Below are 23,370 nucleotides of genomic sequence, written 5' to 3' on the forward strand. Positions count from 1 at the left end.
AAGTGAATATCAGTTATTTATATAGTCATATATAAATATAAGTCATACATAGTCATATATATGACTGACAAGGAGAAGCTGTTTTAGAACATAATAATCAATGGCAGCCTTGGCTCTAGCAGCTATGAAGTAATGAAAGTGAAGATCTTGAATGGATTGAGGAAGAGGGGCAGAATACAGACCTTTGATTTCAGGCAAGCAGACTTCAGCTTGTTCAGTAAATGGGGAGGTGGGATCCCATGGGATGCAGCTCTGAAGGGTAAAAGAGCTCAAGAAGGCTGGCAGTTCTTTAAAGATAATATCCTCCAAGCACATGAGGATACTAAGATACTCAGTAGCAGCGCATACTTGTACTTAGAGAGGCAAGCAGATGTAGTCAGAGCCAGGCTTGGCACGCAGGGAGCTCAAGGCAAAGCTTCATCTCCACAAGGAGGCAGACAGAAGGTGGAAGCAGCTACAAGATACAAGGGAGGAATTTAGAAATATTGCTTGTATGTGTAGAGATGATGTCAGGAAGGCCAAAGCTCAACTGCAGTTGGGACTTGCAGGGGACATCAAAGGCAACAAGAAGAGCATCTACTACTGCATTAGTGCTAAAAGACTGGACAAGGAAAAGGTGGCCTCAGTGCTGAATAAGGTGGGTGACTTAGTGTCAGCAGACACAGATAAGGCTGAGATGCCGATCGCTTTCTTTACCTCAGTGTTCACCAATGAGTTCTCCCAGCCCTCTAGTGAAAGGGTTCAAAGAGAAGAACAATCAGCAGTAGATGAGGATACAGTTTGGGATTACTTGAGAGAACTCAATCTGTACAAGACCTTGGGACCAGACGGGCTGCATCCAAGGGTTCAGAGAGAACTGACTATTGTCTTTGAAAGGCTTGCTGTCTTTGGTAGACTGTGAAGATCAGGGAAGAACCCCAATGACTGGTGGAAGTAATATGTCCCACCCACCTTCAGAAAGGCCAAAAAAACCCCAGATTGGGGAACTACAGGCAACTTAGCTTCACTTTGATCCCTAGAAAGATTAAGGGAGCAATGAAGTTTGGAGGTTACTGTCTGGATTGGTGGACAGCCAGAGAGATAAAAAACCTAATTTCATGATCAGACTCAGAGAGTGGTGATTGAGATATTGTACCCTACTGGAAGACTGGTAATGAGAGACGTCTGTCCTGGAACCTCTCCTGTTTAGCATCTTTGTCAGTGACCTAGAGGATGTGACAGAGTGCTTGCCTACTAGATTTGCAGGTGATACCAAATTGGGAGGAACAATTGATAGACTGAAGGGCAGGGCTGACATTCAAAGTGGCCTAGAAGCTGAGGGAATGGTCCACTGGGAACCTTAGGCAATTTAAGAAGGACAAATGCAAAGTCCTGCACGTGAAAAGGGAGAGTTCCTGGCAATAATACAACCTGAGACTACCTGTCTGGGTCTGATCTGTGGAAAAGGCCCAGAGGGTTGGTGGGCAGCAAGCTGAGCATGAGCCAGTAGTGACCCTGGCATCAAAGGTCAACAGCATCCTCAACTGTATGAACAGGGGCAGAGCCAGAGGTTGAGGGAAGAGATTATAGCCCTTTGAGGTTATGGTCCTTTACTCATCATTCTTTAGGAGTGACTTCAATGGAGGGCACCAAGATGGCCAGAAAATGGAGTGCTTGCACTGTGGGGAGAGGCTGAGGGATCTGGGCTTGTTCACCCTGTAGCAGAGGTGGCTTCGGGGGACCCTGACAGCAGTCTGCCAGTACCCGTGAGGAGATCATGGAGAAGATAGAGCCAGGCTCTTTGTAGTGGTGTATGACTGGATGGCAAGTGGCAACAGGCACAAGTTGAAGTGAAAAAGACCAGTTGGAGTTTTTCCTGATGAGGATATCCAAGCAGTGAAACAGACAAGTCATGCTGGCTCGCCATCTATGCAGGGTTTCAGGACCTGACTGGAAAAAGCATGGTGCAACTTGATCTTGCCTCATAGCTGACCCTGCTTGGTGCTGTAGGTTGGCTTAGAGACCTCCTGAGGTCCCATCCAACCCGAGTTATCCTGGATGGTCTTATTGTAGTTATTGCTGATGATACTTTTCTGAGAAGAACTAATTTAGAGTTTGTTTATAAATTGAAAATTAATTTAGGCTCTTTGAAACATGGCAGTGGTTCCTTAGTATTTTAGATGTGACTCAAGTGTATTACAACACTCAAGTGTTCTGTTTTCACTTACTATGTAGTTAAATAATTGAGGTGACTTTGAAATCTTGTTTGTCACGAAAAAGAGAAACGCTTACTGTGGTAGAGCCCAAGCTGTAATGTTTATTTTATGTAAGAAATTAAAAATGAATTAAATTATGGCACTGATAGGATGTAAATAAAGGAGTAACACTCATTGTATATTATCTATAAACTCTTGTTGTCCTGAAAATAGCATGATCTGTAGAATTGCTACTAGAGCTATGAGTAATATGTCAATTGAATAATGCAGTTCTGTGAGTCAGATCTTTGGAGAGGCTTTTTAGAAATCATATAATTTAGGTCGAGCTTGTCAGTTTGAGTCGGATCCTGTTCAGAGCAGGATCAAGTAGACCAGGTTTCTCACTGACATGTCCAGTTGAGTTTTGAACACTTTTCAAAGGTGAAGATTCCATTACTCCTCTGTTTGACCACCCTCATATTATCTTTCTTTTTCCTGATACCAAATTGGAATTTTTCATCTTCCAGCTTGTGTCCATTACATCTCCTTCTCTTGTTTTGCACCTCCAAGAAGAGTCTAGCTGCGTGTTCTCTATGCCTTACTGCTAAGTAGATAAAGGTTAAGATCTCCTTTGAGCTTTTTCTTCTTTAGGCTGGACAAACCCAGCTCTCTCAGCCTCCATTTTCTCCAGCCCCTAAACATCTTGGTAGCCCTATGCTGGACCCACTCCAGTACTTCAGTGTCTTTCTTGTCCTGGAGAACCCAGATCTGGACAGTACACTCCAAATGTAACCGTGGACCAAGTGGCTGTACTCTTTCTAATAGAGTTCGGTATGTTGTTGGCCTTTGCTGGAAAGACACACTGCTGAACCATGTTAAAGGAATGGGAATCATCTCACTTTATTTGTGGTTTGGTTTTTTTTTTTTTTTTTGAATGAAAACCTGGTGAAATGGAACAGATACAAAATGACTTATGAATTATTATAGTCCTATTTTTTACAAACCCAGGAGCTGCATTCTTTTTGAATATATAATCCGAGAGAGAAGCTTATTTCAAATGAAGACAAGCATAAATTGTTAATGGATTTCTTAAGCCTATTCCATATGCACAAAATGAAGATTATCTTCAATTGATTTGTGAAACATAAAAAGCATTTTATAAAATTTTCTGAGGGTTGAGGTGATTTTTTTTTTTGAAAGTTATAAAAAAAACCCAGACTAGAAATAGGAGAAAGACTGATTGTCTTTGGGCAGACTGACAGACTAATAGCTTGCTACTTCAAAAGAAATAAGACTTTTCTCTTCTTTTTTTTTTTCTCCCCTGAGCCTGTCTCTGGTTCATATCAGATCGTTCCATAAGCCAGTTTCACTGAGATGCAGAGAACAATATGGCTTTCTTTTCAGTTTATTTTCAGAAGTTTTAGTGAGTTAAGACAGTCTACATAGTGATCTGAGAAACACAGATGTTGGCAGAAAGAAGGAGGCAATAAGCAGAGAGGGGACTGTTGAGAGGGGTAGAGAACAGGACCGTTTTTGGCAGTCTTGATCTGTCAGGTTGTCTCATTGCTTTTCCTTATTCCATCTTTAATGGATAAAAGAGCAGTAATTGTCAGGCAGTCGTAATTACTATTGTTGAAAGGTTTTAGGCCTTTTCCCAACGATACCAGTGAAATACAGCTGTACTGCTAGATCCTCAATTGTATCACTCGTTTCCCTTAAAAATTGTACTGTAGTAATGTGACCTTTTACATTTTTTTTTTTAATTAGGTGCGAGAAGCTGCTTACAAGATTTTTCTTTACCCAAATGCTGAGCAGTTGACCCGTTTAGAAGAATTGCTTGCTAGCCGAAACAGTCTGGCACAGCTGGTTGGGTACGACACCTTTGCCCAAAGGGCTCTTCAGGGAACAATGGCCAAAAATCCAGGTATAAGGCATGTGTGGAAGGACATGCTCAGAAATCAAATGCGCTATGTTAGGTATGAAGTCAGAAGCTGTTAGGTTTTTTTTGCTAAGTTTATGTATATTTCTTCCAGTGAAGTATCTTACTGCAGTTACCTTTTGCTGTGTGCAATACTCATGCTTTGTATAAATGACAATACTCACTGAGTAGGAACCAGTGTTTTTGTTCAGAATCAACACTCCTTAGATTATGAAGATGCCATGAAGTTCCCAGCATGTAACAAAGTGAATGTGGTACTAAGTTCTCTTGAAATGATGACACAGTGGTCAATGGAATAGTTTGTTGTTTTAAGAACTTTGTTGTTGTAAGGGAGCTTGTTTTGTTTAGAATGTTTTGATGTAAACTTAATATCTTTTAAGGGAAGAAATAACTTTCTTAATTTTTTGTTTCACCACTTCTAGAGACAGTAACACAGTTTCTGGAGAAGCTTTCTGACCAGTTATCTAAAAGGTATGTATTTTTATCTAAGTTATTTTTCAAACCATACTCTTTATTTCAAGAACAGAGGGACTTGTGCACTAATAAGTCAGTTGGTGCTGCTTGTTAATATGCTCTGATGAAGTAAAAAGCAAGACTTTATCAGAGTTTGGAGAAGAGCTATCAGCTTAGAATAAATTCTCTGTCTATGATCAGAGAACATCCAGGACTGAATGCAACAAGTGATGTGCTGAGAAATGCAGGCGACTGCAAACAAGAAGACCAAGTTCAAGTGTTGAAGAACACCTCTTCTCCCCGTATGCACAACTCCATATATTTTACATCTATAAGCGAATTCCCTTGTTTGTCCTTCTTGCCTCCCTTAGTTTCACAAAAGACAAACCAGTTTCATCACTGTATATAAATGGGGTATACTGTAAGAAAGGAAATGCTTTAGAGCCATACAACCAGAGTAAGAGGGACTTGACTTGAAGGTACCCAAAATACAGAAGCAGAATGGAAACCTTCTTTTACTGTAGTATATGGGACTGCCATTTTGTAGCATACTATCAATCTCTGATGATGGGCATTTCATTAGCATGGAGTATTATGGTATACTGTATTCCATTGCTCAAAAATCTTCCAGTAACACTTTCATCTTAAAAATATTTTTCAGAACTCAAAAAGATTTTGAAATGATGACAAAGATGAAAACGAAGCTTAACCCACAGAATTCAGTAAGTTAAATTTTCATATATGGTTTTCTGTTTTGTTTCTTTTTAAAAATATAGTATAAGCTAACCTTGTTCTACACAAAAAAAATAACTCTATTTTACTATACAATACATAGTATAACTGGAAAAATAAACTTTCTGTCTTTTGAGTTCAAATGGTTTTTGACTGCTTAGCTGTTATTTGTGTTAAAACTAAGCACTGAGTGTGAGTTAGCTGTTGGTTTATACAAAATGATACTGAGATAGCCAAAACAAAGTGGTGAAAGTGAATATTACTTTGTTTTAAATTTATTGGCTAATTTGTAAAATAAAGGTACTTTAGGTTAGATGCATGTCCTGTTTGCATACTGTATTGTATGTATCCTAATTCTGTACATAACTAGGTTTTTCTTTTTACTTGAATTGAGTGTGTGTATCGAAAGCTGGTATGAAGTCCCATATATATTTGAGTGAGAAGTACCATCTTAAAACAAATGTTAGAAAAAAGATTTCAAGTTATGATATATTATGCTATTTCTGATGGTATTTTTAGGACTGAATATTTCCCATTATGTTTAAAAGTTCTGTGACTTGTCGAAACTGCAACAACATTCAAAGGAAACAAAACTTTTACTTTGGGTTCACTTGTTGTCCATGATTGTAATTATAAGCTGGAATTCTCTTTCAGAAGCTGATGCCGTGGGATCACCCTTACTACAGTGGCGTCCTTCGTGCAGAGAGGTAAGCTCCTTATGCTCATGATTCTAATGTAAATGAGTGTCTTTATTTCATTCCTTGCAATAAGGATAAAGAAAGTCCTCAGTGTAAACAGGATTTCCTTCTTTGAAGGTGTACTTCAATAGGGAAAAATAAAGAGTATCTGGTGTGGCAGTTGTTTGTAATGTTTCTTAGTTACTACTGTAACTGCCTATAGAAGTTTTTGGCTCCTCTGTTGTTTTACAGGGAAGTACTGGCCCTCTTTGAATATACAAGACGATGAAACGGTTTCAGAACAGCTAGAAAATGCTTATTCTTGTTTTGCTTTTAGCTCTTAGCTGAGACATATTCATGTTTAAAAACAAATTTTGATGACTGAATACAATCCAACTCCTCTTCGTATTTTAACTGTATTGTACTTCTTACTGAACATGCACCTATCATCCACTGTCACAGACTTGAAACAGCAACTTCTTGAGTAGATTTTCAGTGTTTATGGATAGAGTTCATTCTCATCTCTCCTGCAAAGACTTGGAAATAAATCGTCTATACAGACTTAATGAGCGCACAAGACCTTTGCACATAATGAGGTGCCAGTTCTGAACGATGCGAGCCCTGCATGTTGCCTTTATTAGATCAGCAGCGGTGACCTTTTAGCTTTGTGTTGGAAAAGATAATTTAAAGTTGTGCTTCTCTCACAAGAGGGGGAGGAAAAATCTCACTTCACTGCAGATTTGCAGGTTTTTATTTTTTAAACAAACTTAAGACTGGATGTATCTGATTAAAGTAGTAGTTTACTCTGGATCAGAAAGCAATGGTAGCTTTTGGATATTTCTTTTGGGCTACTGTTGTCACTGTGGCTCCAGCTGGTGTACAGAACCATAGCTTCCTAGATATTGTCAGGCATATAAGATGCAGATTATCTTTACAAACTGAGATATAAAGCAAGAGACTCCAGGAGTTTAGTTCTTGATTAAGTAACTCAGCAGCGTTCTAGTGGATCACATGTGCACCACTAAGAGGTGCAAGAAATATTAGGTGGGACAGTATCTATGTCTATTGAAAAAGGTTTCCTGTTCTCTTTATTGGTCTATACAAGCATATTTTCAAACAGGAATGGTGTAAGCAAACATTAGGTGATGTGATCTTTTACTTCCTCTTTAGTTCTCCAGGTTTCGAGCAACTACATCAGTTTGTCTCAAGTGACACTGAAACTCATGCCATATTTTTAATGTGTCTGGTTTGTATCTGTATGTTGTATATTTTAAATGTATTTTTATATTTTGTATTCTAAATATATGTTTATTCTGTATTAGAACAGTATTAAGGAAACAAATCCTTTGTTAGATTCCTCATCATTAGTTTTAAGAGCTGGATATTTACTTCTGAAGAACGTAGGAGATTCATATGCTTTTGGACGCTTGAATTTTAATGACATTTGCTGTCATACCAGGTTGCTTTTATTTTCACACTTTGCTTCTACAATTGTTGCTGACCATTTCTGCTGTTTTGTAAGTTGAACTGCAGGAGGAGCTCCAGACTTAATTCACAGAGTGTGTTTTTCTTTCTGTAAACTTAGCCACAATAATTTTGTTTCTGTCAGCTTTCTCTAAGTCTTTTCCCTGGAAACTTGATCCTACTTCAAAAATGTAACTCTCCCATTGATGGTAACAGGATAGTTTACTTTAATTTTCTCTTTTTTCTTTCTTTTTTTTTTTTTTTAAATTATGTAAGTAGCCCCTCTGGCTTTAAACCCACAGTTATGACTGTGTAATGCTTTTGTAGCTATAGTTTAAGTGGCAGAGAAAATAGATGTCAGTATAAATGTACATTTAAGAGAAACTGAACACAAAATTCTGAAATTCATGGTAGTAGTATCTTAAAAGAAGTTAGAGTAATTAGGAGAACCTCAAGAATTTTGGCAAGCTAAGAGTAATAAAACAGTGAATGCTAGAACATGCTTCAGCTTCTAACAAGTAAGAAGATGTCTAATATGTGTATTATAAAAATAATACTGTTGAGTTTTAGTGCAGGCAAATACCATAGCATTAATTAAATCCCATTTCTTCTCAGTAAGTGCAGCTGCAGTGATAAATATTTCTCAAGGCCCTGATCTTTGCAAAATGTTGTGGTCTTGCTGACTTCTTCCGGGTCATAAAAAAAACCCGCCAACGCTGGAAGAGACCTTTTGAGGTCAAGTATTTGCCTTGAAGGTGAGATTGACCGTGCTTAAGTCACTTCTGACAGAGGCACAGAACTGTTCCTGAGAACTGTCAGTGATGAGCTTAGTGTATTTGGTGTTGCCTCCTGTTTCTCTAACCTTTGGTGCTTACCAGACTGGACTGACTTCACTGGCTATAATTCACTGCTGGGATTTTTGCCAAAATGTCAAAGACTTTATTCATCTTTCAACTGGGATGTGCTTGCAGGATGTTGCACTCTGTACTGGTCTGTCTCTTTGGGACTACAGAAATAAATAACACTGGCCATGGGGATGAACAAATCAATGCCAAAATAAGCCAGTTTCCTGCTGTGTAGGAAAGAGAAGCCACCACAGCAGCTGAAGGCATTTTGGCTCTTGAGTGACCAGCTGAGCAGAAATCAGGAATAGCTCATCTCCTTTATGGCTGTGACTGTACGTAGACTGCTGGCTTCAAGGGAGAGTGGGCAGAGGGGTACGTGCAATACCAAGATACCTAAACATGACTGAATGTTTCTCAAGTTGCTAAAAGCTGCAACTAATGTTGAGGTTTGCAAATTACTTGTAAACAAACTTGTTTATGGCTGCTTTTTATTAAACTATTTTTAGTTTTAAGAAAGAGTGTTCTCGGTTGGGAACACCACGTGGGAAAATAGCCCAGATCCTTTGTGGAATATATGAGAAAAGTGTCATTCTGCTCATTTGAAAGCTGAAGTGGAAAAATAATGCAAAATTTAAAAAGAACCAGGAAGTCTTTCAACCAGAGCACTCATACAGAAGGAAAACTTTCTGTAACTGTCTGTTTATAAGCAGGGGAAGGCATGCCTTCTATTAAATCAACTAACAGAGGTGCAAAAAGTCTATTTAACTTACCAGTCACTAAGCTAGTAGACTAAGCGTTTTGGAGGAAAACCTGAAAGTGATTGAAAAGACTTGCCGTGGAGCAGAATTTAGGTTTCAAGAATTATTTATTTGTTGAAAACATTGTGGAAAGACAAAGAGATTGTTCTTGATTTGAAAACAAAGTCAAATCAAAAATTTGCGTACAGTGTTGAGACCAAACCAATATTCTGTATTACCCCCTGACCTCCTCCAGAACATTCTGTGAAGTGCAATTAACAGAAAGAAAAAAAGAATGTGGGGTACAAGTGCTGGTTTATGGTTGATGAGAGTACAGAGGCTTTCTATTATTATTTTTAAGAAATTTGGAGTCTTCTATAAATCATGTTTAAGAGTCTCCCTTCAGGTAAAGAATTAAATTTAATAGTCTGGCATGTAATGAAAATTGGAAGGGATTTTCCTTGTCTTGATCTCTTTAAGTTAACCTGAGGGGTTCATCTCACTTTTATCTTCTGCTAACAAGATTTTTTTCAAGTTTCTTTGAAAGTTTTGACAGAACCTATTTTATTAGAGATCGTTAACTTAGTGTTATGTATTTTTGTGGATGTCAGCAGGATAATAATTTTTCTCAAAAAAAAAAAGAAGTCAGACTATATCAGGGACTATATTTAATAGCCACTGATAAGAATTCTTGCCAAACAGCCAATTTGCAATTGTCAAAAGTCTGAATGCTCGTGTTCTGAGAACAGTGATCCTTACTCAAATATCCCTAATGTCCAAGTTTATAAAGAGCATTCTTAATAGAATAGATGAAAGTCATTCTACACAAGCCAGTCTTCGTTTCCTTCCAAATATTCAGCTTAAATGGAAGTGATTTTAGAAGTCTGCATTTTATTTAGACTCAGTGTAGAAATAATTATTTATAATAACATACTACATCTTTGTTCTTCACAGGGACACAGCCTTTTTGTTTGAAGCCTGCTGTTCTTGAAGAATAACCAAACCTCATTGTGTCAATTAACTTGTTTTTAAAATTGATTTTTAAATTGATTTGGCTACATTACTTCTTTTAAAAACAGTACTAGGCTGCATACTGTAAAAGTAAGGTGTCTGGATTTTTTTAACATAGTTTATTCCTTAATATAAAGCAGGAATTTACATCAAAGAATCTACTATTTTCTTTGATATTTCTACTTTCTTTAGGAGGGTACTGAGATTTCTCTTTGTAAAGTTTCTGAGCTCACATTCTGACATAAAGTACATAAGAAAATTTTCGTTCTTTCCTGGGCTTTGTTATAAATACAAATGCTTTGGCATTTGAAATCAGATGTTCTGAGTGAATTAAGTTAATGGAATATGTTTTGAGACAAAATGAAAGCAGAGCAAACTTCTCTTGTTCATTTTTGTGCTTCTTAGTCTTTCACAGTTTTGGACAGGTAAGCATATGAGTTATGCAATTCTACAGAAACAATAAAATAATTTAAGGTTCATTACTACAATAAAAGGGACTACTTTTAATTCTTGTTTTTTTTTTTCAAGTCAAAGTAGTTAACTAAAAGTTTGACACAGAGAAAAATATTCTTTTCCACTGTAGATGGGTTCATACGTGTATTTGTTGATGTTCTTCGGATGTGTCCAGAGTGAGATTTATATACTGGTGTCCTTTATTTTTTTACGTAAATGTAATATGATATTTCCTACATCTAAACTAAAAGCAGTCTCTTTTTAAAATATGTAGTGATGTGAAAATGCCTTATTGATTTCAGGAAGTCATCTTTTAGATCAATATTTGTGTTTTCTGGTGTGTGTGTATGTATGTAATGGATAGAAAGTTTGGTATCTCCTTTTCCTGCTCTTCCAGAAGTGCATTCAAATCCTCTAAGTTTCACATAAGGGCTTAATAAAATTTACATGCTCAAGTTCATAGGTAGTTGGGAAAACTTTTTGTAGCCCTGCAAGTATTAAAAATCAATCCATATCTCTTTTTTTTTTTTTTTGATCTCAGGTAACCTAGAAGAAAGGTTCTGTGATAAGAAATCTTTTTGACTTTTGAACATGTAGTCCTCTACAAAGTTCTGTTGTGATTCATCAGACCACCATTCTTCCATCTCCTTTGCCTGCATTTTCAAAGGCATCTCCTCACAGAAAAGGCTGTGCTGTTCCTTCTCTTGAGATTCAGGTATACAACATGCAGTCCAGTCAGGGAAGCCTAAGATCTGGAGTGGAGCAAGAGCTCATAGCTGAGTTCGAGACTTCTGCTAGTCAGCCCTAATTGCTAAGCCAGAGAGTAGGATTATATTTGTGTCTGCCTTTCTCTGGTGACATAGGCATCCTAGGTGCTTATTTGAAGCACTCTGAATCACCTAGTTGGGGCCCAGAATTCACATTTTAAGTGACAGGGTATCCAGACAGGTTATTTGGTTCCCGCTCTGGCTTGCTTAGCTGACCTGAATCCTTTTTTTCCTTAGGAAGTGCTGCAGCTCTGTTTCCATGTATTTGCCAGCTTTGGAGACAGCGGTACAATGTTCTGCTAGCGATGTTAGTACGCCATGTGCGTTGTCCACCCCACTGAATTGTGCCTGTCTGCTCAGCTGGTGCAGCAAGCAAGCTGCAGATTACAGCATACAAGAAAACCTGTCTTCAGGCACTTCTCTGCAGTTATTGTCACCAAATGGAGCTCTAACTGGTTTCTAACGTAGCTTTTAGCTGTCTGTGTCCAGGACATTAACCTTTCTTGCTAGTAGCAGTAACCCTTAGCAGACATTTTAGTGGTAGCAGAACGCCTGTTAGCATAGTTCATTATGGGTTGTAGTAACTTCCTTTCTGATTTCTTTTCCCAAAAATACTTGAGTGCATTTCCTGTTGGAGATAAAAATTGTAACTTGGCTGAATACATGTAGAGGCAGCTTGCCAAAGAGTGTCCAGAAAGAGTGTTCTCATGTTAAAGCAGTTGCTTCTTGCAATTTTATTTGATTTTTTTCCTGTTTCTTTTAAGTAGAGGGGACAAAGCTAGACAACTGTCCAAGTTGATAATTGGTTGAAATCATACATAAAGTGATTCTTAGAATGGCTGCTACTTTAACATGTGGTATAATAAAAGTAATTATGTGCACAGTAGGGTCATCAACAGTTATTAACATGTAGGTTTTGAAGATTGCTTTTCTCTGACCATTTGAACAGTTCAGAGGCAGGCTAAGCTGTGGTACTTTGGAAACTCTGCTTCTTTTTATATAGTCAGTCACTATGAATTAATTCATTAACTAAAGTTTTTGTCCTTTCATTCTATCGCTAGAGAAGTAATATGCAGTGGAATGCCTTGTTCTTGTAGGATTTTGTTGTGAGGCTTTTGTGTGCATTTTCAAATACATTTGGTTTCACATTTGAAAAAAATGATCAAAGAAACACTGTACACCTGGGATAGAAGATGGTGAACTTTGAGTTTCCCCCTTTAGCTTCAGGAGAAATTAATTTTACAGTCTTGGATCAGCCCTCAAAAGGCTCTGCATACTACACAGACAAGCTCTATCTTTGTTACAGGGCAGTTTAAAGTGCTAAAGGAGTGTATTGATACAAGTCTTCATCTTGGAGTTTTATGTGGTCTTTTAGATAATCTGGCCCAGGTCAGAGAGTGTTTTAAAGATACAACCCAAGATCCTTGAATACCATTAGAAATTTCATTCAAAGGACTGAGGGGAGAGAAGTTTGACTTGCTGTTACAAATCACAGTCTCCATTGCTGCCAAGAAGTTGTGCTGTGGTGTTTTAGATTAGCGTGAATTTGAACACTGAAATATTGTGCCTGGGAAGTGTTGTGTTCTTGCAGTTTCAGTAAGGTGATGAAGCTGTGAATAACTGAGGTTGGGTAATCATTTGCTAGCAAACAGAGACTTTTTTTCCTGTCATCTGGAAACAATGAAGTTGCTAGTGGTTGCTACTGTTTGAGTGCCTGGAATCAAGCAAGAATCTTCAATAAGGGAGCATTTAGTTTGTCTGTAAACTCTTCCAAATACTTTTCCACCCACACCCTCCAGCCAGACTGCAGTTTTACAGATCTAGTAGAGATTGTAGAATTTCCTGTTCTGCTCATTGAGTATTCTTTTTTTTTGGGAAAGATTCAAGTCTTTTAAATTAATTTTTTCCCTTTTCCCCATTGTCCTCTAATCTTATCTACTGTTACACCTTTCATTCTGTGGTGAGTAGCATTAAATCTTGAAGGTGGGAGCTCAGAAGAGAGTTAGTCATATGCTTGCTCTTGCCACTGAAAGGCAAGATCATCTATTAATAATATTTCCAGGAACTGAGTTTTTGGTTATAGGACATCAGCTTCAGATAGCTGAGGTTTTGGCTAATTTCTGTTCCTAAATAAGCCCAAAGAGAATGTTTTCTGGGAATTAGTGCAAGTTTGGGGTTAGGCTTTCTTCAGTGATAGTTGGTCTTACTTGATTTGTTAAAAGAAAGTTTGTGTATGAGGGAGGACCAAATTCAAAACTTGTCAATTAAATCTGTGTTTTGGTGTCTGGAATGATTACTGCTTAGTGGATATAGACTGGTCATTAAAGAAAGATTTTTGAAGATGTACTATCCACTTCCTGGAGCGGTAGCTTTTTTTCAGTACCCGATACTCATTTTGAAGACTGTTATTGATTATTATAATCTGATGGTGAAAATTGCTTTATGTTATCGTATTTTAACCACTTTCTTCTTAACTCCTATGACATTGCAGTAGCTAGTAAACAAAAAGGCTATGGATGCCAGACAACTTGAGGTATAATAATCACCACTGACTACTGTCAGGATTGTCCAAAAGAATTTAAATATCAGTCTTGTGTCATAAGAGACTACTGCTATTTGAGGATTTTTCAATATCTTAATCTTTAATCTTTCTTTGTACACTAGTGTAGTAGGCAAGGCAGAAGTGGAGAAATAGGTGAGATCAGAACTGAAACCACTTTTTTAGGTTCTGTATAAAAAAATGTTGGTTTTAAAAACTTTTTTTGCAATTTTCCATTGGCAAGAGCAATATTAAAACACATCTTCCATTAAATGTGGGAGAGGTTTGATCCTGACAGTGTTCTACCAGAAGTGACTGATATTAACTTTTTGTATTTATTATTAAAGTGGTTGTTTAATCAGAACCTCATTGTACTCAAAATGTCAAGATTGTGATATTTTCAAACATTAGCCAGGGTAGAGGACTAGTTCCCCTGAGGACTTTGCCTTAAGCCAGTATAGTCTGTTACTGCTATTTTCATGTGTGGGTGGCTAAGTATTGTGCTTTTCCAAAAGGTAAAACTATTACAGACTGATTTTTTTCCCCCTACTTTGGGCAGAGGCAGTGTATGACAAAATGCCTGTCAGAAAGCCTTCTCTCCATCCTTTTCATCATGGAGTAAGTTCATGGAGACAATGTACGCATTCAAGGAGTGCTGAGAATGAGGAAGAAATAGACTCTTCTCCCTGTGATATATTGTCAGCTCTTCTATCCATGAAGAAATACCACTGCTTTCTACTGCTAGTATGTATCTGTGTTTTTGACAGAAATGAAAAGAAATATAAAGTAGTTTCAAAGTTCTTTCCATCTGCAGCCCAGCAAACATATTAATCCAGTATTTCAACTGAGTGTGGTAGTCCTCTGCAGTTAGCATGAAATGTCATCTATCTCTTATAAAGCTCGAATCTATCTTGTTCTGCAGCTGTGTCATCCTAGTCCTACGCTCCATATGGCGTCTTCACAGAATCATAAAATAGTTGAGGTTGGAGGGATGTCTGGAGGTCATCTGGTCCAACCCTCCTGCTCAAGCAGTGCCACTTAGAGCCAGTTGTCCATGACCATGTCCAGGTGGCTTTTGAGTATCTCCAAGGATGGAGACTCCACAGCCTCTAGGGGACCAGTGCTTGGTCCCACACACAGGGTAAAAATGTTCCCTGATGCTCAGAGGGAACCTCCTCTGTTTTGATTTGTGTCTGTTGCCTCTGGTCCTGTCACTGGGCACCACCAACAAGAGCCTGGCTCTGTTTTCTTTGCACCCTCCTTCCAGGTATTTATACACATGAATAAGATTCACTTGAGCCTTCATCTTCTCTAGACCTAACAGTCCCAGCTCTCTCAGTCCTTCATGATAGAAGAGATGTTCCAGTCCCTTCATCATCTTTGTGGCCCTTTGTTACGTTCTCTCCAGTATGTCTGTGTCTCTCTTTGTGCTGAGAGGCCCAGCACTGGAGACAGCACTCCAGGTGTGGCCTCACAAGTGCTGAGTAGAGGGGAAGGATCACCTCCCTCAGCTAGCTGGCCATACTTTGCCTAATGCAGCCCAGGATACCATTCACCTTCTTTACAACAAGGACCCATTGCTGGGTTATGTTCAACTTGGTGTCCACCAGGACCCTCAGGTCCTTTTTGGCAAAGTATCTTTCTGTCTGTCTGGCCCCCAGCATATGCTGGTGCCTGGGGTTGTTCCTCCCCAAGTGCAGGACTTTGCACCTTTGTTGAATTTCATGGGATTCCTCTCAGCCCATTTCTCCAGCCTGTCGAGGTCTCTCTGGATGGCAGAGGAGCCACCCTGGCACAGCAGCCACTCCTCCCAGTTTGATGTCATCAGCAAACGTGCTGAGGGTACACTGTGCCCTATCATCCAGGTCATTAATGAAGATGTTAAACATACTGGACCCAATGTTGACCCTTGCAGTACTCTGCTAGACACTGGCCTCCAACTAGACTTTGTGTCACTCGTCACCTCCCTGTGGGCCTGGCCGTTCAGCTAGTTTTGACTCCACCTCCTTCTATGCTCATCCAGCCCATATATCGACAGCTTCTTTGTGAGAATCTTCTGGGAGACAGTGTCAAAGGCCTTACTGAAGTCCAGGCAGATGATGTGCACTGCTCTCCCCTCATCTACCAAGCCAGTTGTTTCATCATAGAACTTGATCAAGTTGGTCAAGCATGACTTGCCCTTGGTGAATCCATGCTGACTACTCCTGATGTCTTTCTTATCTTTCATATGCTTGGAAATGGTTTCCAGGATTAGCTGATCCATCAGAAAAAAAGTTCTGCTCTTCAGAAAATTTTGAGCTGTCTGGAATCTCTTGATATCAGACTTCATTTGATTTTTCTTGCTTCCTGTGTAAATATGGCTTAATTCCATGAAGTATTTTCAAGGGTGCTGTTCTTGACTTTCTTGCTGTTTTCATATTCTCTTTTCCTGCAACTGAAGTCACTGGTAGGAGTTACATGTTTTAATTCCTGAAGTTGTGAAAATCTGATAGTTTTCTATGACTCTGGGCTGTTGGTGGAGTTAAATTTTGATTTACTGAGGTATATGTTTGTAGTATCGTATCATACAGATTCTTTCTCGAAACATCCCATACAATCAGCTCTCTTCTCCCAGTTGGCAGGGAGGAAATGGCAGGGAAACCCTAGATGGTATTAGATGTCTGAGGGGAGGAGGATGTGAAGGTGCCTAGATGGGCTTTGCACATGCTCAGCATAGCTTTGGCAGGGCTGATTGAAATGAGCCCTGCAAAAAGCCCTGCAAAGAGCCCTCATGCAACCTCCATATGAAACTACTTGAGCCTGTCTGTATTACTCCCCTGGTTCTGTTGTAGGTGGGTTTTGTGCTGCACCTGGATTAATAAACCTTTCTGGAACCTAAACCAAGGTCCAGTAAATTTGAGTGGCTCTGCAGAAACCAGTGTGGGAAGAGCAGGACTGGGGCGGAGCCAGAACTAATAAATGCTGCTCATCTGAGTTGGCTCTGAGAAGATCTAGCTCTAGGTTACTACTCAACTCAAGACTGCATTAGGACTAAAAGTGATGTATAACTTTGTCTTTTTTTCCATGTAATTTTTTAGCTATACAAAAGGGATATAATTACCTACTATTTCACCCTTAATTTATTTTGAAGTAAATGCTGTAATTTTAAAAATAAGGATAATCATATTTCCCACCTGGGAGGGATATGTGTGGAGAAATCCTACTTCACATTATAGTGAACTTCTATTGAGATGGTACTTTTATAGTGAGCTTTTCATTTATGGTCAGTGCTTAGTTGAAGAAGGAGTTGTTTGAATTACAAATGGGAAACTCAGCTTAGTATTCATAGCAGTATGTAGGATGATGGTGTAAGATTTTAAAGTGATGTGACAAAAACCAGTCCTGAAGTATTACGGAGATTGTTATAACTCGCTGCTAAAAGGTGTAATTTCTCCTTCTAATAAAAGGATCCTTTTAACAGGCCTTATAGTCTGTGTGCAGGGAAAGCTTCAGAGCAGAATCAGAAGACAACTGAAGCACGTAGTGGTGGGTTTAAGTTTTCATGGTAACAGTCTGAGCAGAAGGTGATCACAGGGTGATACTGTAAAAGTCTGGAGACATCTGAGATTTACCTAACTCAGCTTTCCAAAAAGTGCCACTGTTGAAGGAGCTGCAGTTCTTAGGAATTACTGACTTAAAAATCTCAGGATATTCAACACGTATACTGTGATTCTGTACTTCTGGAAGGCTCCGGGGCTGAAGCAGTGTCTTTCATACTCCAAATTTCTATGGCTTATTACATGGAAATTATCTCATCTCTTCTGCTTTCTCTTAGAGACTTGCTTCCAGTCTTTTTTTCTAACTTGATCTAAAGTGATTTATGTCATGCTTACTTTTGTTCTTTTAGTTTAAAAACTCTTTTTGAGTAAGAAGAAAAATGTATGTATTGCAGCATGTAGAGTGTGAATTTAAGTGTTGATACGCATCTTGAAGAAGTTGTGTCAGCATGGTAGAGGCAAAATCTGCTTTATTTTCTGTGTTCTAGTATAATTGAAAATATAATTAATACATCGGCTTCAGCGTCTTACATTTGTAGTGTGAAAATAAGCAAAATCCTGTAGCTGAGCATACCTATATCTTTCATAGATGTTGCTATGGTAGTTGCAGAATGCCACTTGAGCATGTCATAAAGGTAATATAAAGGATACTAGTAAAATAAGACAAAATACAGTGACATATTCAAGAACAAGTGCCGTGGCTTAAAGACGTAACCCCACCCTGCTGTGCATCAGAGTGCAGTGAAGCTGGGTAGCGAATTGCAGCTGCGGTTGTAAGCAGCATATTGGCAAATGCAGTATCCCCAGTTCTTTTGTGTGTGGAGTGGGAAGGCGGGAAGGGTAGGTAAGTGGATAGGGACTAGCTGGCTCTTTCATAGCTGGTCTCTAAGCCTTTTGATCATAGGCCTTAAAATAGCATGGTTCTCATCTTTGGTGTTCAGGTATTGTAGTCTAGCTGATGTGTGTTTAAGTTTCAGTGACTAGTTACCATTTCATTAAGAAGCAAAAGCACAAGAGCAAGAAAGAAGACAGAAGGGAGGGGCTGTAATTCTCTAGAGGTAAAAAGTCTTTACTCTGAGACTCCAGAAAATGGCATAAGTAACTTAACACTTGGACTTTGTATGTGAAATGAAGAAGCAAGAACATTTTTGCCATTTGGGGTGCACGCACAACTACAAGCTGATTCCAGTTCTAATTTTGCTGTTGTCTCCAAAGAGTTATGTGACCCTGAGCAGCTTGTGGAAGGTGTAAGTTTGCAAAGCATTTGTTTACTTGATATACTTGTAGTTTGTTTACTCTTTAGGGTGTCGTAGTTCAGCCCCAATCGGGACCAGACTACGCAGTCTCTCTCTCGCTCCCCCCACCCTCCAAGAGAATAGGAGGAGATGATATAAGAAAAACGGCTCAAGGTTTGAGATAAAGACAGGAGAAAATCCTTTAAGTTACCGTCATGGGCAAAACAGACTCGACTTGGGGAAAAATACTCATTTATTTCTAAAACTAGCAGGAGAATGAGACAGGGAACAAGATAACCTCCCCCCACCCCTCCCTCTTCCCAGGATTAACATTATCTCTAGGTGTAACATTATCTTTAGGTGTGATTCATACATGGGAGATGATTGTGTCTCCTTTGTGTTTCTGTTGCTCCAGTGAATGACAAGACTGCAGGGTCAGCCGTGCTTACTGGTTGGTTTCCTGTCCTGGCTGAGGCTTTGGCTTACACCACAGCCAAAGCCAGCTACATTTTCTGATCAGTCACACGGCACAGACTTGGCATGGGAACAGCACTTGAGTGCTTGTGGCCTCTGTGGATCAAATGCCACAGCCTGGTCACCCATGGTGTTGCCATGGGCTGTTTGAGCTTCAGGTTCACCACATCTCTGAAAATTGTAGTCAACATCTGCTGAATTTGGTATCCAAAGTTGAATATAAGAAAAACTGAGTTACTGTGAAGTACTGTGCTGTAACTAGTCTATGACTTAGTTTCACTATTGAAAAGCAAAGCCAAACATATTCGATTAGGGCCTTGAGACTTATCTGGTGTATTTTGTCACATCCTGTGACTTGGAGGATAAACGACAGTAGTTTATGTAGCTCAACTAACTGGTTTGGGATTCTTGTATTTCCTTAGGTACAACATTGATCCTGGCTTGTACTGTCCTTTTTTCTCACTTGGGGCATGCATGGAAGGTTTGAACTCTTTGTTCAGCCGTCTCCTAGGAATCTCCCTTTATGCTGAACAGACACAGAGAGGAGAGATTTGGTCTGAAGATGTTCGAAAGTTGGTAAGCATTCTTGTTCCCAGCATCTGGAACGACAAAGGGAAGTTAGACGAGATGGTGTGTTCCTCTGAGCCATGAGTCAGATTTTGTTTTTAAGACCTCACTGGCTTTGTACTCTCTTTAAGTGCCTTTTGTGTGCTTGGTGTTTTATGGCCTTTATAATATGTCTCTGTGTGAAGGGTGCCTGAATCAGAAGCAGTTCCTCTGGAGATTATTGTTGTACCTTTCAAGCTGTCCTTCTGAATGAGCCCTGCTAGTTTTTGTTTGTTTGTTTGTTTGTTTCAATGTGTAGACAACTAGAATGTTGTAGGTGTGTGTTCCAGCAGTCATGTGTCTTTGTCTCATTTTTTGATCTGTATGTCATCTTTACTTTAAGGTTGGTTTTTATGTCTTTTTTTTTTGTTTGCCTGCTTTTTTAGGGGAGGGTGGAAATAAAAACTTAGGCAATAATTTACTCATCAGGTTCCCAGGTTCCTTTCTTGTCTTCCCTCCATGTATTCACTGCCAGATCTTCTTCACTGCTCTTCCTCACACCTCCAGCCTCCAGCAAGAGCTGCTGTACTTCTTATATATTTTAAGTAATTCATAATTTATAATTACTTATTACTTATTACTTATAAGTAGTTTATAATTACTTATATATTTTAAGTAATTTATAATTACTTCTCACTCTTTCTATTTCTATTTCCATGGTAAATCAGCTTTTGTTACTGTTTACTTGTCAGAAGTCATTTAGGGGCTACAGGTAGTGTTACTTTTAGCACTAATCTGTCACTAGGTAGTTTTGAGTGAAATGAAGAAATGGCTGTAGTTTGAGGGACAAGTTGTGAATCTTCTGTGTATTTTTTTCCAACTAAAATTGCCAACAGATTTTACATTTATTCCCAGTTTATTTGTCATTTATTCATTATAAATCTTTGGATTAGAATACTATGTCTTCAGTTTACACATCTTATCAGTGCTCTCACTGTGGAAATGATGTGTTTTTCCTTCAGGCTGTAGTTCATGAAACTGAAGGTTTGCTAGGATACATCTATTGTGACTTCTTTCAGCGACCTGACAAACCACACCAGGTAACATTTATGATCTGATTGCAGCGTGGATTTTATTTGGGTAATGACTGTAGCATTAGGGCCATTTGTGTTCAATGTAAGCTTAGTAAAAGTTACCTCATTTTAAAATAAATGAAATTTATACAGGGAAAGTCTGTGGTTTTAGGTAAACCTAAATTTACCTATTTAGGTAAAATATTTTTGTGAGTAACATTTCATTTAAAAAGTGTCACCTGAACTCAAACTCTGTTCTGCAGAATGGCAGGCACTATGAAATGTCGTAGAACTGTTTAGAGAAATGGTAGATTTTTAAACACCTATTTCTGGCGTACTATTTACAAGTAAAAACAATCTGAAATTTGAATAGTCTCTAAAGGTGAAAGCTCATAATGACAACTAATTTTTATTCACAATTCTGCTTAAAACTGTAGATGGTTCCAACTGTTGTGGCTTACTCACTCATGCTGCCTAGTGCCAGTATATTAACTATACAGTGCAGTACAACAGACATGTCACTCTGTAGAAGCATCTGCAAATTACCACCTTTAGTGAGGTGGTAAGTGGACAAACTTTACATCTGTGTTAGTTTAATATATTACTCTGTTTCATTCATATTTCACAATATACTAGGTGTGCTGTGCAGCATGTTTTATAAAGAAGTTACTGTTGAAGGATGAGGAGGGAACTTAATTTATAAATTATGGATTTGGCACATCAGTCAATTTCTTCGAGCTAGTGATATTTTTTAGAAAAATTGAGAGGTTTTGATAATTCTAAACAAAAAAAATTTAAATTTTATTTTCTAAAAGCAACACAGTCGTCTTTATGAAATAAGGTAGTTTCCTTATGAATATGAAGGGAATAATAAAGACGGAGAAACAGCGTGCTGCTATTGAACAACAGTGTTAATGATCATTGAATTCAACTTGTGTAACTGAGTGTATGTTTAAATTTGATTTAATAGTTTAAGTTTAATTTAATAATTTCATCATTGTTTTAATGTCAATGATATAATGACATTGGCTGTTTGTACGTTTGTTTTTATCTTGGAAAGGATTGTCACTTTACAGTTCGTGGAGGCAGATTAAGGGAAAATGGAGAGTACCAGCTACCTGTAGTTGTTCTTATGCTTAGCCTGCCCCACTCAACAAGGGGTGCACCAACGCTACTGAGTCCTGGCATGATGGAGAATCTCTTCCATGAAATGGGACATGCTATGCATTCTATGCTGGGAAGAACGCGGTACCAACATGTCACTGGTAAGAAAGTTAGAAAGTGATTTTTTGTTTGTTTGTTTTAGTTAAATGTTTGATTTCTAGAAGAAGGGAGTAGATTTAAAAAAAAAACAAACAAGAAAAAAAGGAGGATGAACCAGAAATGATTGAGTCATTTTGATACTTCTGTATCTTTGATAACTTGAAAATACGGTATCAGATCCCTGGATATTATCTAAAACCCAATCAAACAACGCTTGAATATTCCTCTTGTCCTAATAAGAATTAGAGATTTGTATCTCTTCTTTCTGTACTGCTGATCTTTGTTCTGGTGGTGGTATCCACTCCTGCAAGTTTGCCTTATGTGGAGTTTATAATATTAGAATAGTTGGAGGATTGGAAATAAATCAAACTGAAGTTGTATGTAGTATAAAAGCACAATGAATCCTGGGTTGGAAATGATTTAGGAAATTGAATTAAGGAAAATTACTAAATTAGTTCTTGCAAAGAGCATACACTGGCAATATCAAAAATCTGTGAAGTCAGGCCTTTTCTAGTTGATTCTGATTAAAGCAAATTTGATAAATTAAAAATGTATTTGCAAGCATGATTAACTGGTAGACCTTTTTATCATACATAAATGAACATGAATGAACATGCAATCACAGCTTAGAGGATGCACAGAAAAGGAATATTGCCTTTTTTCTTTTAGTCTCTCTTCTCAAACAGTGGCAATGAATATAGCTCGCAGGCTGCTGTGGCCTGCAGTTGTGGCACATGGGTCAAAGACATACTCTGGCTAAAGCTGCTTTTCTTACCTGTGAACAGCTTGGTGTATCCTCTTCTATGCTAGTGTACTTCAAATCCCATTTACAGTAGATATTTACTTGTTGAAAAAAAAACCCTACAACCAAACAGATGAAATTGTAGCTCTCTTGTGTGAAGGATTTTTCTTTTTTTAAATTTTTACCATTTTTATGTTATGCTAATGATACAAAGGGGACTCTGTGGTAGAGCTACGTGTTATCAACAGACACTTTGCACCTAGTGACAAAATACTCTTTCTTAAGTCTTCCACTTAAAATTAAAATAGACTGAACTATTTGTAAGTATGTCATTACTGGATGTTGTTAAAACAAATGAACACTGTATGTGCTGTCTCATGGCCTTGCTCATCTTGACCTCCAGGAGTACTTATATACCCAAAGTAACTGCTTTGGTGGGGTTCTCCTCTTGTGGTGAATCATGTGTATCTGCATGTCAAAATCTTGAAGGGGCAGGAAATGGCTAATTTTGAGACTCAGACTTTCCATCAGCCCCTGTGTATGATTTCAGTGTTGCCTTAGCTCCAGGCAGTCCTGCATCTCAGACGATTTCACTCCAGATCTAGCATTGCAAAAGCAGCGTTGGAGGTCACTTGTGTTGTTCCTGCAGAGAACCCCTTTTTAGAGTTTGGAACGTGTGACAATCAAATGGCTCATAGCGGCAATGTCTG

General features: G+C 38.4%; 1 protein-coding gene across 1 annotated transcript in view; it reads left to right on the plus strand.

The window, feature by feature from the left end:
- MIPEP (mitochondrial intermediate peptidase) overlaps positions 1 to 23,370 on the plus strand; it is a 76,718-nt gene that overhangs the window by 11,441 nt on the left and 41,907 nt on the right. The window contains exons 7-13 of the mRNA XM_086742256.1: positions 3,942 to 4,098; positions 4,536 to 4,584; positions 5,228 to 5,288; positions 5,953 to 6,005; positions 19,459 to 19,612; positions 20,605 to 20,682; positions 21,716 to 21,920. Of these exons, the coding sequence (XP_086598382.1) occupies positions 3,942 to 4,098; positions 4,536 to 4,584; positions 5,228 to 5,288; positions 5,953 to 6,005; positions 19,459 to 19,612; positions 20,605 to 20,682; positions 21,716 to 21,920 (757 nt within the window). The remainder of the gene's footprint in view (positions 1 to 3,941; positions 4,099 to 4,535; positions 4,585 to 5,227; positions 5,289 to 5,952; positions 6,006 to 19,458; positions 19,613 to 20,604; positions 20,683 to 21,715; positions 21,921 to 23,370) is intronic.

The sequence above is a fragment of the Chlamydotis macqueenii genome, chromosome 1 (assembly GCF_036417535.1).
Source record: "Chlamydotis macqueenii isolate bChlMac1 chromosome 1, bChlMac1.mat, whole genome shotgun sequence".
NCBI classification, from domain to species: domain Eukaryota; kingdom Metazoa; phylum Chordata; class Aves; order Otidiformes; family Otididae; genus Chlamydotis; species Chlamydotis macqueenii.